Here is a 15,718-nt window from a genome sequence, read left to right as displayed (position 1 = left end):
TAGAAAACCATCCCTTATGCACTCCAGGAAATCCTCCTCCACCGTATTGCTTCCAGTTTGGCTAGCCCAATCTATGTGCATATTAAAGTCACCCATTATAACTGCTACACCTTTATTGCATGTACCCCTAATTTCCTGTTTGATGCCCTCCCCAACATCCCTATTACTGTTTGGAGGTCTGTACACAACTCCTACTAACGTTTGGTCAGGGCACCGGGGTTAACTCCCCTACTCTCTCAGGTGGATGGAAAAGATCCAACGATACTATTTTACAAAAGAGCAGGGGGGGGTTCTCCCCGGTGACCTGGGGCCAATAATGATCCCTCAATCGACATCACTAAAACAGACGATCGGGCTATTATCACATCGCTGTGTGTGGGAGCTTGCTGTGCGCATTTTGCCTGCTGCGTTTCCCACAATACAACAGTGACTAGACTTTGAAGAAGGTACTGCATTGGCTGTAAAGCGCTTTGTGATGTAGTGAGGTTGGGAAAGGTGCTATAGAAATGCGAGTCTTTCTTGCGATGTCGCGCGTTCCCAACATTTGCTGTTTTTGAGTCCAGCTTTGCAGCGTCTTCCCGTTTCGGGTGGAAAACGCAGAGTCCCAGACACGGAAGAATGAAGCGAGTTATTTCTTACCGCCAGCGGGACCCAGTAATAGTTTAATGACGGGGCTTCATCTGCGATGATTGTTATTCTGCGTGTGAAGAAGAAAAAAGCCAGCACTCCTGAAGACAAAGAAAGATCCTAATAATTAGCCGCATTCCAACGACACGGAAATATCTGACACAATCTTACAACAACAGCAACAGTCTGCATTTATGTAGCGCCGATAACAGTAAAAAACGTCCGAGGAGCGTTATCAGACAATATTTGACACATTAGTAGTATTAGGCAGTCCCTCGAAGCGAGGATGACTTGCGTTCACACCAAACAGGATGAGTTCACAGGTGTTTCAATGAAGGACCTGATATTCCAGATCCCGAACTACATCCTGAAGGGTGGAAGATGCCTGTGGGTGGATTTTTTTAACGTGGGGTGACCGTTGCACACCAGCCACCACACGGGCTTGACAGAGCGAGGTCTTGGTCCAGTGGCAAGGGTTAACCAGGACGACTGGAGACCAGCTCTGCTGCACGGACCTAGTGCGCTCACATATCGCAGTGTGGGCTGGGCCCGTGGATGGCATCATACAGAGATGTTGAGACAGGCGACCAAACGTCGGCTCAAGGAGGCAGGATTTAAGGAGCGACATTAAAATAGGGGGAGAGAGGTTTAGGGAAGGAGTTCCAGAGCTTGGGGCCCAGGCAGCTGAAGGCATGGCCACCGTTGGTGGGGCGATGGAAATCAGGGATGGGCAAGAGGCCGGAATTGGAGGAGTGCAGAGATCTCAGAGGGGTGTCAGGCTGAAGGAGGTTATGTTAATTATTTAGTTGATTAATTATGGAGGGTTTTGATAAGAGTAAATAAGGAGAAACAGTTCACCAGGAGGGTCGGTAACCAGGGGGACACAGATTGAAGGTAAGCGGTAAATGAACCAGAAGGGAGGGGAGGAGAGTTTATTTACGCAGCGAGTTGTTGTGATCGGGAACGCGCTGCCTGAAAGGGTGGTGGGAGCAGATTCAATAGTAACTTTCCGAAGGGAGTTGGATAAATACTTGAAGGGGGAAAGATGTGCCGGGCTGTGGGGAAAGAGCTGGGAGTGGGACTAATCGGATCGCTCTGTCACAGAGCCGGCACAGGAATGATGGGCCGAATGGCCTCCTGCTGTGCTGTGAGATTCTGTGATTCTGAGCAGCATCTTAACCTCCATTTGCTTGCGAACCGGCGGTATTGTTTCGATGTTACGGTGAGGGAGGAAGATTAAGGGAAGATCAGACCGAGTTATTGTGCTACTACTCACCGACACCCCCAACTATCAACAGCTTGCCCAGAAAAAGCAGGAAATCCGTCACTTTATCCAACACAGCCACCCTGCGGGATAAAACAAAACGCTCGATTAATGAGTAAGGACGAACGTCGCCTCGCTAACTGATCCCTGTCCACTCGACAACATTTGGTGGTAAAAACAGAGAGACAGACTATTATCTGAATGGTGACAGATTAGGAAAAGGGGAGGTGCAAAGAGACCTGGGTGTCATGGTTCATCAGTCATTGAAGGTTGGCATGCAGGTACAGCAGGCGGTTAAGAAAGCAAATGGCATGTTGGCCTTCATAGCGAGGGGATTTGAGTACAGGGGCAGGGAGGTGTTGCTACAGTTGTACAGGGCATTGGTGAGGCCACACCTGGAGTATTGTGTACAGTTTTGGTCTCCTAACCTGAGGAAGGACATTCTTGCTATTGAGGGAGTGCAGCGAAGGTTCACCAGACTGATTCCCGGGATGGCGGGACTGACCTATCAAGAAAGACTGGATCAACTGGGCTTGTATTCACTGGAGTTCAGAAGAATGAGAGGGGACCTCATAGAAACATTTAAAATTCTGACGGGGTTAGACAGGTTAGATGCAGGAAGAATGTTCCCAATGTTGGGGAAGTCCAGAACCAGGGGTCACAGTCTAAGGATAAGGGGTAAGCCATTTAGGACCGAGATGCGGAGGAACTTCTTCACCCAGAGAGTGGTGAACCTGTGGAATTCTCTACCACAGAAAGTTGTTGAGGCCAATTCACTAAATATATTCAAAAAGGAGTTAGATGAGGTCCTTACTACTAGGGGGATCAAGGGGTATGGCGAGAAAGCAGGAATGGGGTACTGAAGTTGCATGTTCAGCCATGAACTCATTGAATGGCGGTGCAGGCTAGAAGGGCCGAATGGCCTACTCCTGCACCTATTTTCTAACATCGAAGACTGTCACAGCAGAGAAACCCCGTGGTCAAGCAACACCTTCGCTTTTCAATTCTGCCTTCTTGACCATCCCTGATTATAATCGCTCCACCATCGGTGGCCGTGCCTTTAGCTGCCTGGGCCCCAAGCTCTGGAACTCCCTCCCTAAACCTCTCCACCTCTCTACCACTCTCTCCTCCTTTAAGATGCTCCTTAAAACCGACCTCTTTAATCAAGCTTTTAGTCACCTGCCCTAATATCTCATGTGGCTCGGGGTCAAATGTTGTCTGATTTACGTCCTTTAAAGCACTTGGGATGTTTTACTACTTTAAAGGCAATATATAAACGCAAGTTTTTGTTGTTGTACCTGCCCTGGGAGTGTTTGATGGGACAGTGTAGAGGGAGCTTTACTCTGTATCTAACCCCGTGCTGTACCTGCCCTGGGAGTGTTTGATGGGACAGTGTAGAGGGAGCTTTACTCTGTATCTAACCCATGCTGTACCTGCCCTGGTAGTGTTTGATGGGACAGTGTAGAGGGAGCTTTACTCTGTATCTAACCCGTGCTGTACCTGCCCTGGGAGTGTTTGATGGGACAGTGTAGAGGGAGCTTTACTCTGTATCTAACCCATGCTGTACCTGCCCTGGGAGTGTTTGTTGGGACGGTGTAGAGGGAGCTTTACTCTGTATCTAACCCCGTGCTGTACCTGCCCTGGGAGTGTTTGATGGGACAGTGTAGAGGGAGCTTTACTCTGTATCTAACCCGTGCTGTACCTGCCCTGGGAGTGTTTGTTGGGACGGTGTAGAGGGAGCTTTACTCTGTATCTAACCCCGTGCTGTACCTGCCCTGGGAGTGTTTGATGGGACAGTGTAGAGGGAGCTTTACTCTGTATCTAACCCATGCTGTACCTGCCCTGGGAGTATTTGATGGGACAGTGTAGAGGGAGTTTTACTCTGTATCTAACCCGTGCTGTACCTGCCCTGGGAGTGTTTGATGGGACAGTGTAGAGGGAGCTTTACTCTGTATCTAATCCCGTGCTGTACCTGCTCTGGAAGTGTTTGATGGGACAGTGTAGAGGGAGCTTTACTCTGTATCTAACCCGTGCTGTACCTGCCCTGGGAGTGTTTGATGGGACAGTGTAGAGGGAGCTTTACTCTGTATCTAATCCCGTGCTGTACCTGCTCTGGAAGTGTTTGATGGGACAGTGTAGAGGGAGCTATACTCTGTATCTAACCCGTGCTGTACCTGCCCTGGGAGTGTTTGATGGGACAGTGCAGAGGGAGCTTTACTCTGTATAAAACGGTGAAGGTGGCTCAACTGTGGCTACAAGGGAAATTAAGGATAGTGTTACATCCAAGGAAGAGGCATATAAATTGGCCAGAAAAAACAGAAAACCTGAGGACTGGGAGAATTTTGTAATATAGCAGAGGAGGACAAACACAGAAACATAGGAAATAGGTGCAGGAGTAGGCCATTCGGCCCTTCGAGCCTGCACCACCATTCAATAAGATCATGGCTGATCATTTCTTCAGTACCCCTCTCCATACCCCTTGATCCCTTTAGCCGTAAGGGCCATATCTAACTCCCTCTTGAATATATCCAATGAGCTGGCATCAACAACTCTCTGCGGCAGGGAATTCCACAGGTTAACAACTCTCTGAGTGAAGAAGTTTCTCCTCATCTCAGTCCTAAATGGCCTGCCCCTTATCCTAAGACTGTGTACCCTGGTTCTGGACTTCCCCAACATCGGGAACATTCTTCACGAATCTAACCTGTCCAGGCCCATCAGAATTTTATATGTTTCTATGAGATCTCCTCTCATCCTTGTAAACTCCACAGTATAAAGGCCCAGGTGATCCACTCTCTCCTCATATGTCAGTCCAGCCATCCCTGGAATTAGTCTGGTGAACCTTCGCTGCACTCCCTCAATAGCAAGAACGTCCTTCCTCAGATTAGGAGACCAAAACTGAACACAATATTCCAGGTGGGGTCTCACCAAGACCCTGTACAACTGCAGTAAGACTTCCCTGCTCCTATACTCAAATCCCCTAGCTATGAAGGCCAACATGCCATTTGCCTTCTTCACCGCCTGCTGTACCTGCATGTCAACTTTCAATGACTGAAGGAGTTAACAGGGTAGAGAGAGAGAAAGTATTTCCTCTGGTGGGGGAGCTCAGAACAAGGGGGCAGAACCTTAAAATTAGAGCCAGGCCGTTCAGGGGGTGATGTCAGGAAGCACTTCTTCACACAAAGGGCTGTTGAGGCTTTGAAAATGTCAAAACTGAGATTGATAGGTTTTTGTTGAGTCAGGGTATTAAGGGTTACGGAGCCAAGGAGGGTAGATGGAGTTAAGATGCCGATCAGCCATGATCTCATTGAATGGTGGAGCAGGTTTGAGGGGCTGAGTAGCCTCCTCCTGTTCCTATGTAGGGAAAAACCTTGTTGGAAGCCAATTATGACTGACTGCGGCCTGTTGAATGAGTTCAGCTATTAAGATGCCTCTTCTTCACTCCCCCTTTAGTGCCAGTTCTGTAAGGTAGCTAGATTCTGTTCTCCGGAACTCAGGGTCACCACAAGCAGAATTAAGGGGGCAGTTTGATGAGAATGTTTTCATGGGATTCTTGAGTATATGTAATATATCCACCTTTGCTGATGATCCAAAGCTAGGTGGGAATGTAAGCTGTGAGGAGGATGCAAAGAGGCTTCAAGGGGATACAGACAGGCTCAGTGAGTGGGCAAGGACATGGCAAATGGAATATAATGTGGAGAAATGTGAAGTTATCCACTTTGGTAGGAAAACTAGAAAAGCAGAGTATTTTTTAAATGGTGAGAGATTGGGAAATGTTGGTGTTCAGAGGGACCTGGGTGTCCTTGTACACCAATCACTGAAAGTTAACATGCAGGTACAGCAAGTGATTAAAGCAAATGGTATGTTGGCCTTTATTACAAAAGGATTTGAGTATAAGAGTAAAGACGTCTTACTGCAATTATATAGGGCCCTGGTGAGACAGGACCTGGAGTATTGTGTACAGTGTCTGGTCTCCTTACCTAAGGAAGGATACACTTGCCATAGAGGGAGTGCAACGAAGGTTCACCAGACTGATTCCTGGGATGGTGGGATTAGAAACATAGAAACATAGAAAATAGGTGCAGGAGTTGGCCATTCGGCCCTTTGAGCCTGCACCACCATTCAATAAGATTATGGCTGATCATTCACCTCAGTACCCCATTCCTGCTTTCTCTCCATATCCCTCGATCCCTTTAGCCGTAAGGGCCACATCTAACTCCCTTTTGAATATATTTAGTGAATTGGCCTCAACAACTTTCTGCAGTAGGGAATTCCACAGGTTCACCACTCTCTGGGTGAAGAAGTTTCTCCTCATCTCGGTCCTAAATGGCTTACCCCTTATCCTTAGACTGTGACCCCTGGTTGTCCTATGAAGAGAGATTGAGCAGACTATATTCTCTCCAGTTTAGAAAAATGAGAGGTGATTTCATTGAAACACATAAAATTCTTACAGGGATTGACAGGGTAGATGCAGGGAGGATGTTTTCCCCCGGGCTGGGGAGTCTAGAACCAGGGGTCACAGTCTCAGGGTAAGGGGTTGGCCATTTAGGACTGAGATGAGGAGGAATTTCTTCACTCAGAGGGTGGTGAATCTCTGGAATTCTCTGCCCCAGAGGGCTGTGGAGGCTCAGTCGTTGAGTATATTCAAGGCTGAGATCGATGGATTTTTGGATATGAAAGGATACGGGGATATGGGATAGCGCAGGCAAGTGGAGTTGAGGTCGAAGATCAGCCAGGATCTCAGTGAATGGCGGAGCAGGCTCGAGGGGCCGAATGGCCTACTCCTGCTCCTAATCCTTATGTTCTTTTGTTCTTGAGGGTAATTTGAGGTAGAGACTCCTACGTAATTCAAAGGGAAATTAATTTGTATTTGAAAAGGAAAAATATAAAAGGATACAGGAAACAACATCAACCTGCATTTCTACAGCGCCTTTAACTAGTAAAACGTCCCAAGGTTATCAAATAAAATTTGACGCTTAGCCACTTAGGGCAATATTTGGACCGGTGGTCAAAGTGATAGCTGTTAGGAGGCGTCTTAGAGGAGGAGAGCGTGTTAGCGAGGCGGAGAGGTTTAGGGAGGGAGTTCCAGAGCTTGGGGCCCAGGCAACAGAAGGCACGGCCACCGATGGTGGAGCGACTATAATCAGGAATGGTCAAATGGCCAGAATTGGAGGAGCGCAGAGATCTCGGGGAGGGTTGTGGGGCTGGAGGAGATTACAGAGATAGGGAGGGGCGAGGCCATGGAGGGATTTGAACACAAGGATGATAATTTTAAAATTGAGGAACAGGTCAGGGGCGTGGGATCGGACTAGACAGCGTCAGCTGAAGGTCTGAAATTAGCACAAATATAATGGCCTCATTTTGATTATAACAAAATCCAGACACTTCGTACTTTCCCGTCTGAAACGGTTTCTCTTCACGACAATCTCCCGATGCAGGTCGTCCTCGCTGTCCGTGTCTATCGTGTCTTTAAGATGGTAGCCCAACACCCAGTTACATAAATTACATAGAATATGGAGCACAGGAACAGGCCATTTAGTAATACTGTTCCGTGCTCCACACCAGCCCCCTCCCACCCCTCTCCATCTCACCCTATCCCCATATCCTTCTATTCCTTTCTCCCTCATGTGTTTATCCAGCTTCCCCTTAAATACATCGATACTATTCGCCTCAAACCCTCCCTGTGGCAGCGAGTTCCACATTCTCACCCCTCTCTGGGTAACATAGAAACAAAGAAAATAGGTGCAGGAGCAGACCATTCGACCCTTCGAGCCTGCACCACATAGAAACATAGAAACATAGAAAATAGGTGCAGGAGTAGGCCATTCGGCCCTTCTAGCCTGCACCGCCATTCAATGAGTTCATGGCTGAACATGCAACTTCAGTACCCCATTCCTGCTTTCTCGCCATACCCCTTGATCCCCCTAGTAGTAAGGACTTCATCTAACTCCTTTTTGAATATATTTAGTGAATTGGCCTCAACAACTTTCTGTGGTAGAGAATTCCACAGGTTCACCACTCTCTGGGTGAAGAAATTCCTCCTCATCTCAGTCCTAAATGGCTTCCCCCTTATCCTTAGACTGTGTCCCCTGGTTGTGGACTTCCCCAACATTGGGAACATTCTTCCTGCATCTAACCTGTCTAACCCCGTCAGAATTTTAAACGTTTCTATGAGGTCCCCTCTCATTCTTCTAAACTCCAGTGAATATAAGCCTAGTCGATCCAGTCTTTCTTCATATGTCAGTCCCGCCATCCCGGGAATCAGTCTGGTGAACCTTCGCTGCACTCCCTCAATAGCAAGAATGTCCTTCCTCAGATTAGGAGACCAAAACTGTACACAATACTCCAGGTGTGGTCTTCACCAAGGTAAAGAAGGTTCTCCTGAATTCCCCATTGGATTTATTAGTGACTATCTTATATTTATGACCCCGAGTTCTGGTCTCCCCCACACAAGTGGAAACGTCTCCTCTACATCTACCCTATCAAACCCTTCCATAGTGTCAGCGACCGCTTTCAGGCCACCCCTCAAGTTTCTCTTTTCTAGAGAAACAAGCCCCAGCTGGTTCAGCCTTTCCTAAGCTCTCGGTTGTGGTATCACCCGTGTAAATCAGGATGGTATCCCGATATCCAGCTAGCGGGAACGTAACTGCTTCACAATGCTGTCCCTTGTTCTCACCTCACCACGTTCCTCATCAGTAAAAAGAATGCCTCCTTTGCAGATGTGCAGAAGTTTTTACCATATATAGCGATCTGAAAGAAAGAACGTCCCATAGTGCGTTACAGCCAATGAAGTATTTTTGGAGTGTAGTCGCTGTTGTAATGTAGGAAACGCGGCAGCCAATTTGAGCACAGCAAGCTCCCACACACAGCAATGTGATAATGTTTTTTTTAGTGACGTTTGTTAAGGGATAAATATTGGCCCCAGGACAGCAAGGACAACTCCCCTGCTCTTTTTCGAGATAGTGGCCATGGGATCATTTACATCCACCTGAGAGAGTAGACGGGACCTCGGTCTTAACGACTCATCTGAAAGACGGCACCTCCAACAGTGCAGCCCTCCCTCAGTACTGCCCCTCTGACAGTGCAGCCCTCCCTCAGTACTGCCCCTCCGACAGTTCAGCCCTCCCTCAGTACTGCCCCTCCGACAGTGCAGCCCTCCCTCAGTACTGCCCCTCCGACAGTGCGGCGCTCCCTCAGTACTGCCCCCCCGACAGTGCAGCACTCCCTCAGTACTGCCCCTCTGACAGTGCAGCACTCCCTCAGTACTGCCCCTCCGACAGTGCAGCACTCCCTCAGTACTGCCCCTCCGACAGTGCAGCACTCCCTCAGTACTGCCCCTCCGACAGTGCAGCACTCGCTCAGCACTGCCCCTCCAACAGTGCAGCACTCCCTCAGTACTGCCCCTGTGACAGTGCAGCACTCCCTCAGTGCTGCACTGGGGGTGTCAGCCCAGATTACGTACTCAAGTCCCGAGAGTGGGTCTTGAACCCACGATCATCTGACTCGGAGGTGAGAGTGAGACACGGCTAGCATGCAATGCGCTTTGCAACCAATGAAGTATTTTTGAAACGCGTCAGCCTGTAAACACGCGACATAGGCCACGTTGATTACTGAAGGAACAAAGTCAGTGAAGGCCTCAAGCAGTGACACGGTGGGCAGAGTCACTCACCATTATATAAGCGTTTCTGTTAAGAAATTTGATGAATTTTTCCAAACACCAGAAGCAACATTTCAGACAGCAGAACAGAAACTTTGCGACCTTGTTCTCTGCACCTGCGGTTAAAGCGACATGAACTCAATCAATCGAAATAACACCACAATATAATGTCTGAGCACAGGAGGAGGCCTGTGTCGGCTCTGTGAAAGAGCGATCCGATTAGTCCCACTCCCTGCTCTTTCCCCAGAGCCCTGGAATGTTCTCCCCTTCCAGTATTTATCCAACTCCATTTTGAAAGTTACTATTGAATCAGCTCCCACCGCCCTTTCAGGCAGCGCGTTCCTGATCGCAACAACTCGCTGTGTAAATAAACTCTCCCCATCTCCCCTCTGGGTCTTTTGCCGATTACCTTCAATCTGTGTCTCTCTGGTTACCGACCCTCCTGCCCCTGGAAACTGTTTCTCCTTATCTACTCTATCAAACTCCCTCAGAGTCTTCACACATTCCCTGCCCATTTCCCCCCACTGTAACTATCGATGTTGCCTATTTAACCATGTCAGAATGTCATTAACCTCCCCAATGAAGGTACTACAGCGCCGTTACTGGTGGGAGTATGTAATCACAGCATGACAGCTTGACACAAGCAATGTGGACATCGGAATTTATAATCGGAATACAAAAATAAGGACCGGATGTATGAATGTAAAATGGGGACTGAACGACATCTGCACAACCTGATCCTCCCATCAGTGGGACCCCCCTTGACCCCTGCCTTTAACCCCCCTTCACCTGCTGATTGGTCTTGACTCCAAGGGAGATCGACCAGCATTGCAAAATTTGTGGTCCTATTGTAAGTGTATTTGATCACTTTGAATTACAGAGAGGGTACAGCCCAGGAACAGACCATTGGGCCCACCGCACTGTGCCGGGGTTTATGCCCCATCGCTCCGTGCCGGGGTTTATGCCCCACCGCTCCGTGCCGGGGTTTATGCCCCACCGCTCCGTGCCAGGGTTTATGTCCCACCGCTCCGTGCCGGGGTTTATGTCCCACCGCTCCGTGCCGGGGTTTATGCCCCACCGCACTGTGCCGGGGTTTATGCCCCACCGCTCCGTGCCGGGGTTTATGCCCCACCGCTCCGTGCCGGGGTTTATGCCCCACCGCTCCGTGCCGGGGTTTATGCCCCACCGCTCCGTGCCGGGGTTTATGCTCCACACTAGCCCCCTCCCACCCCTCTCCATCTCACCCTATCTCCATATCCTTCTATTCCTTTCTCCCTCATGTGTTTATTCAGCTTCCCCTTAAATGCATCGATACTATTCACCTCAACCCCTCCCTGTGGCAGCGAGTTCCACATTCTCACCCCTCTCTGGGTAAAGAGGTTTCTCCTGAATTCCCCGTTGGATTTATTAGCATGCATTCCATGAAGAGGGTTCAATGAGAGTTTATCAAGGACTCACCTTTAAGTTTGTTATCCATGTATTCTAAAATAACTCTTATGAGTTGGATGATGGCAAGAATTAAGGAGCCAAATGCCAGTGAACCTGTGTGGTAGCTGAAACAATCAAACACGATCAGAATCATTGTTACGCACCAAACACTAAGACAGAGATTTTCATTGTTTCTCTACCCTCGCTATCTTTAACCCTTCACTCTGGGTATTGACCCGTCACCCTGGATCTTGACCCTTCACCCTGGGTCTTGACCATACAACCTGAATCTTGACCCTACAACCTGGATCTTGACCCTACAACCTGGGTCTTGACCCTACAACCTGGGTCTTGACCCTTCACCTTGGTTTCTCAGTCTGTATTAATGGTCCTTTACTTGTAAAACGTATCAGTAAATTTGGCCAACTACTGAACCTTGTAACCGAAAACTGTTGCTCCCTTTTAAAGAGATGAACTGACTTATGAACAGATATTCCTCCACTGTCCCAATCAAAATTGGGCCTATAAATTCTGGCGGGGAGTGTGGGGCCTAGGCTCCTGTAAATTTCCCTTAGGCTTGTACTGTTACTGTCACTCTAGCAGGCTCGAGAGGCCGAATGGCCGACTCCTTGGAGAAGATGGTGGTGGGCCCAGGGTGGCCCAGTGGTAATGGGGCCAACGATTAAGCGTCAGGACCAAGGGTGAAGGGGCAAGGCCCAGGGTGATGGAGAGATCAGGCCTAGTAGAGGCCTCCTCTCTCTCCATTTTGGCCCAATGGACTCATCGTTTGTGCAGATCTCCATCTTGACTGAGGTCTAAAATCTATCTTCGCCTTCTCCTCTTCGGGGTTCCTTCAACTGCCGGGCTGTTTCTTCCGGTGCAGTCGTGGTGATTTCACCGGCACACCGCTGGGAGCTTCCTGCCTCACCACGGTACGTTCACTCTCTGGGTAAAGTCATCATCATAGGTGGTCCCTTCGAATGTCCCACGCCAACAAGTGTTTCAATGAGGACCTGATATTCCAGGTTCCGAACTAAACCTTGAAGGGTGGAAGATGCCTGTGGGTGGATTTTTTTAACGTGGGGTGACCGTTGCACACCAGCCACCACACGGGCTTGACAGAGCCAGGTCTTGGTCCAGTGGCAAGGGTTAACCAGGACGACTGGACACCAGCTCTGCTGCACGGACCTAGTGTGCACACATATCGCAGTGTGGGCTGGCCCGTGCTGTCCCTGGGACCTCGCCTCTCCTGGGCCTTCTAGTTCTGCTCTTCCCCACAAGTGAAAACATTCTCTCTGTATTCTATCAAAACCTTTCATCATTTTAAAGACCTCAATTAGCTCACCTCAGTTGAGGTTGAGCAGATCAGCAATGATATTACTGAATGCTCGAGGGGGCCGTATGGCCCACTCCTGCTCCTAGTTTTTACATTCTTATGTTCTTATACTTAGAAGGGGGTTGCGGTGGTGAGGGGGTTTAAGAAAATAAGAAACATAAGAAATAGCAGCAGGTGTAGGCCATCCGGCCCCTCGAGCCTGCTCCGCCATTCAATAGGATCATGGCTGCCACCAAACTCATGGTCTACAGGGCTGTAGTAATACCCACCCTCCTGTCTGGCTCAGAGACATGGACCATGTACAGTAGACACCTCAAGTCGATGGAGAAATACCACCAACGATGTCTCCGCAAGATCCTACAAATCCCCTGGGAGGACAGACGCATCAACATTAGCGTCCTCGACCAGGCTAACATCCCCAGCATTGAAGCACTGACCACACTCGATCAGCTCCACTGGGCAGGTCACATTGCCCGCATGCCAGACACGAGACTTCCAAAGCAAGCGCTCTACTCGGAACTCCTTCACGGCCAACGAGCCCCAGGTGGGCAGAGGAAACGTTACAGGGACACCCTCAAAGCCTCCCTGATAAAGTGCGACATCCCCACCGACACCTGGGAGACCCTGGCCAAAGACCGCCCTAAGTGGAGGAAAAGCATCCGGGAGGGTGCTGCGCACCTCGAGTCTCGTCGCCGAGAGCATGCAGAAAGCAAGCACAGGCAGCGGAAGGAGCGTGCGGCAAACCAGTCCCACCCACCCCTTCCCTCAACCACTGTCTGTCCCACCTGTGACAGGGACTGTGGTTCCCGTATTGGACTGTTCAGCCACCTAAGGACTCGTGTTAAGAGTGGAAGCAAGTCTTCCTCGATTCCCAGGGACTGCCTATGATGATGATGATGGCTGATCTGATCATGGGCTCAGCTCCACTTCCCCGCCCGCTCCCCATAGACCCGGACTCCCTGTTTGATGTCCTTACCGCAGGGAACGCCCAAACGAAGCCAGCAGAGGGAAAGATGGCATGTCCGCTGGCTTCTTGAAGGCCCAGTAATAGGAGGCGAAGGCTCCAGCCAGCGTGCACTGCCCCAGCGCGATGGCGAAGTTCACCAACCACAGGAAGACGAAGAGGTTGCAGATTTGGAGGATGAAAATATACTTGTGGTAAACACTCTCGCCGCCGTAGAAAGCAAAGGTGCATTGAGCGCCGGGACACTGCTTGGTGACATTGCTGGTGTTGAATACCTGTCGGGGGAAGAACAGAAGAACATAAGAATTAGGAACAGGAGTAGGCCATCTAGCCCCTCGAGCCTGCTCCGCCATTCAATAAAATCATGGCTGATCTGGCCGTGGACTCAGCTCCACTTACCCGCCCGCTCCCCGTAACCTTTAATTCCCTTATTGGTTAAAAATCTATCTATCTGTGACTTGAATACATTCAATGAGCTAGCCTCAACTGCTTCCTTGGGCAGAAAATTCCACAGATTCACAACCCTCTGGGAGAAGAAATTCCTTCACAACTCGGTTTTAAATTGGCTCCCCCGTATTTTGAGGCTGTGCCCCCTAGTTCTAGTCTCCCCGAACAGTGGAAACAACCTCTCTGCCTCTATCTTGTCTATCCCTTTCATTATTTTAAATGTTTCTATAAGATCACCCCTCATCCTTCTGAACTCCAACGAGTAAAGACCCAGTCTACTCAATCTATCATCATAAAGTAACCCCCTCATGTCCGGAAACAGCCTAGTGAATCGTCTCTGTATCCCCTCCAAAGCTAGTATATCCTTCCTTAAGTAAGGTGACCAAAACTGCACGCAGTACTCCTGGTGCGGCCTCACCAATACCCTATACAGTTGCAGCAGGACCTCCCTGCTTTTGTACTCCATCCCTCTCGCAATGAAGGCCAACATTCCATTCGCCTTCCTGATTACCTGCTGCACTTGCAAACTAACTTTTTGGGATTCATGCACAAGAACCCCCAGGTCCCTCTGCACCGCAGCATGTTGTAATTTCTCCCCATTCAAATAATATTCCCTTTTACTGTTTTTTTTTCCAAGGTGGATGACTTCACATTTTCCGACATTGTATTCCATCTGCCAAACCTTAGCCCATTCGCTTAACCTATCTAAATCTCTTGCAGCCTCTCTGTGTCCTCTACACAACCCACTTTTCCACTAATCTTTGTGTCATCTGCAAATTTTGTTACACTACACTCTGTCCCCTCTTCCAGGTCATCTATGTATATTGTAAACAGTTGTGGTCCCAGCACCGATCCCTGTGGCACACCACTAACCACCGATTTCCAACCCGAAAAGGACCCATTTATCCCGACTCTCTGCTTTCTATTAGCCAGCCAATTCTCTATCCATGCTAATACATTTCATCTGACTCCGCGTACCTCTATCTTCTGCAGTAACCTTTTGTGTGGCACCTTATCGCATGCCTTTTGGAAATCTAAATACACCACATCCATCGGTACACCTCTATCCACCATGCTCGTTATATCCTCAAAGAATTCCAGTAAATTAGTTAAACATGATTTCCCCTTCATGAATCCATGTTGCGTCTGCTTGATTGCACTATTCCTATCTAGATGTCCCGCTATTTCTTTCTTAATGATAGCTTCAAGCATTTTCCCCACTACAGATGTTAAACTAACCAGCCTATAGTTACCTGCCTTTTGTCTGCCCCCTTTTTTAAACAGAGGCGTTACATTAGCTGCTTTCCAATCTGCTGGTACCTCCCCAGAGTTCAGAGAATTTTGGTAGATTATAACAAATGCATCTGCTATAACTTCCGCCATCTCTTTTAATACCCTGCGATGCATTTCATCAGGACCAGGGGACTTGTCTACCTTGAGTCCCATTAGCCTGTCCAGCACTACCCCCCTAGTGATAGTGATTGTCTCAAGGTCCTCCCTTCCCACATTCCCGTGACCAGCAATTTTTGGCATGGTTTTTGTGTCTTCCACTGTGAAGACCGAAGCAGAATAATTGTTTAAGGTCTCAGCCATTTCCACATTTCCCATTATTAAATCCCCCTTTTCATCTTCTAAGAGACCAACATTTACTTTAGTCACTCTTTTCCGTTTTATATATCGGTAAAAGCTTTTACTATCTGTTTTTATGTTTTGCGCAAGTTTACTTTCGTAATCTATCTTTCCTTTCTTTATTGCTTTTTTAGTCATTCTTTGCTGTCATTTAAAATTTTCCCAATCTTCTAGTTTCCCACTAACCTTGGCCACCTTATACGCATTGGTTTTTAATTTGATACTCTCCTTTATTTCCTTGGTTATCCACGGCTGGTTATCCCTTCTCTTACCGCTCTTCTTTTTCACTGGAATATATTTTTGTTGAGCACCATGAAAGAGCTCCTTAAAAGTCCTCCACTGTTCCTCAATTGTGCCACTGTTTAATCT

General features: G+C 48.6%; 1 protein-coding gene across 7 annotated transcripts in view; it reads right to left on the bottom strand.

Moving 5' to 3' along the window:
• The window catches only part of slc44a5b (solute carrier family 44 member 5b), a 240,695-nt gene that overhangs the window by 22,388 nt on the left and 202,589 nt on the right, over positions 1-15,718 (bottom strand). For all 7 annotated transcript variants that reach the window (XM_070886459.1, XM_070886461.1, XM_070886464.1 and 4 more), the window contains 6 exons: positions 13,286-13,548; positions 11,004-11,098; positions 9,558-9,661; positions 8,565-8,638; positions 1,904-1,974; positions 640-728 (listed from right to left, as the gene is read on the bottom strand). In XM_070886459.1, coding sequence (XP_070742560.1) covers positions 640-728; positions 1,904-1,974; positions 8,565-8,638; positions 9,558-9,661; positions 11,004-11,098; positions 13,286-13,548 — 696 coding nt within the window. The remainder of the gene's footprint in view (positions 1-639; positions 729-1,903; positions 1,975-8,564; positions 8,639-9,557; positions 9,662-11,003; positions 11,099-13,285; positions 13,549-15,718) is intronic.

Source organism: Pristiophorus japonicus, chromosome 8 (genome assembly GCF_044704955.1).
Source record: "Pristiophorus japonicus isolate sPriJap1 chromosome 8, sPriJap1.hap1, whole genome shotgun sequence".
Classification (NCBI taxonomy): Eukaryota; Metazoa; Chordata; class Chondrichthyes; family Pristiophoridae; genus Pristiophorus; species Pristiophorus japonicus.
The sequence above is the reverse complement of the archived record's forward strand: the minus strand, read 5'-3'. Positions and strand labels throughout refer to the sequence as shown.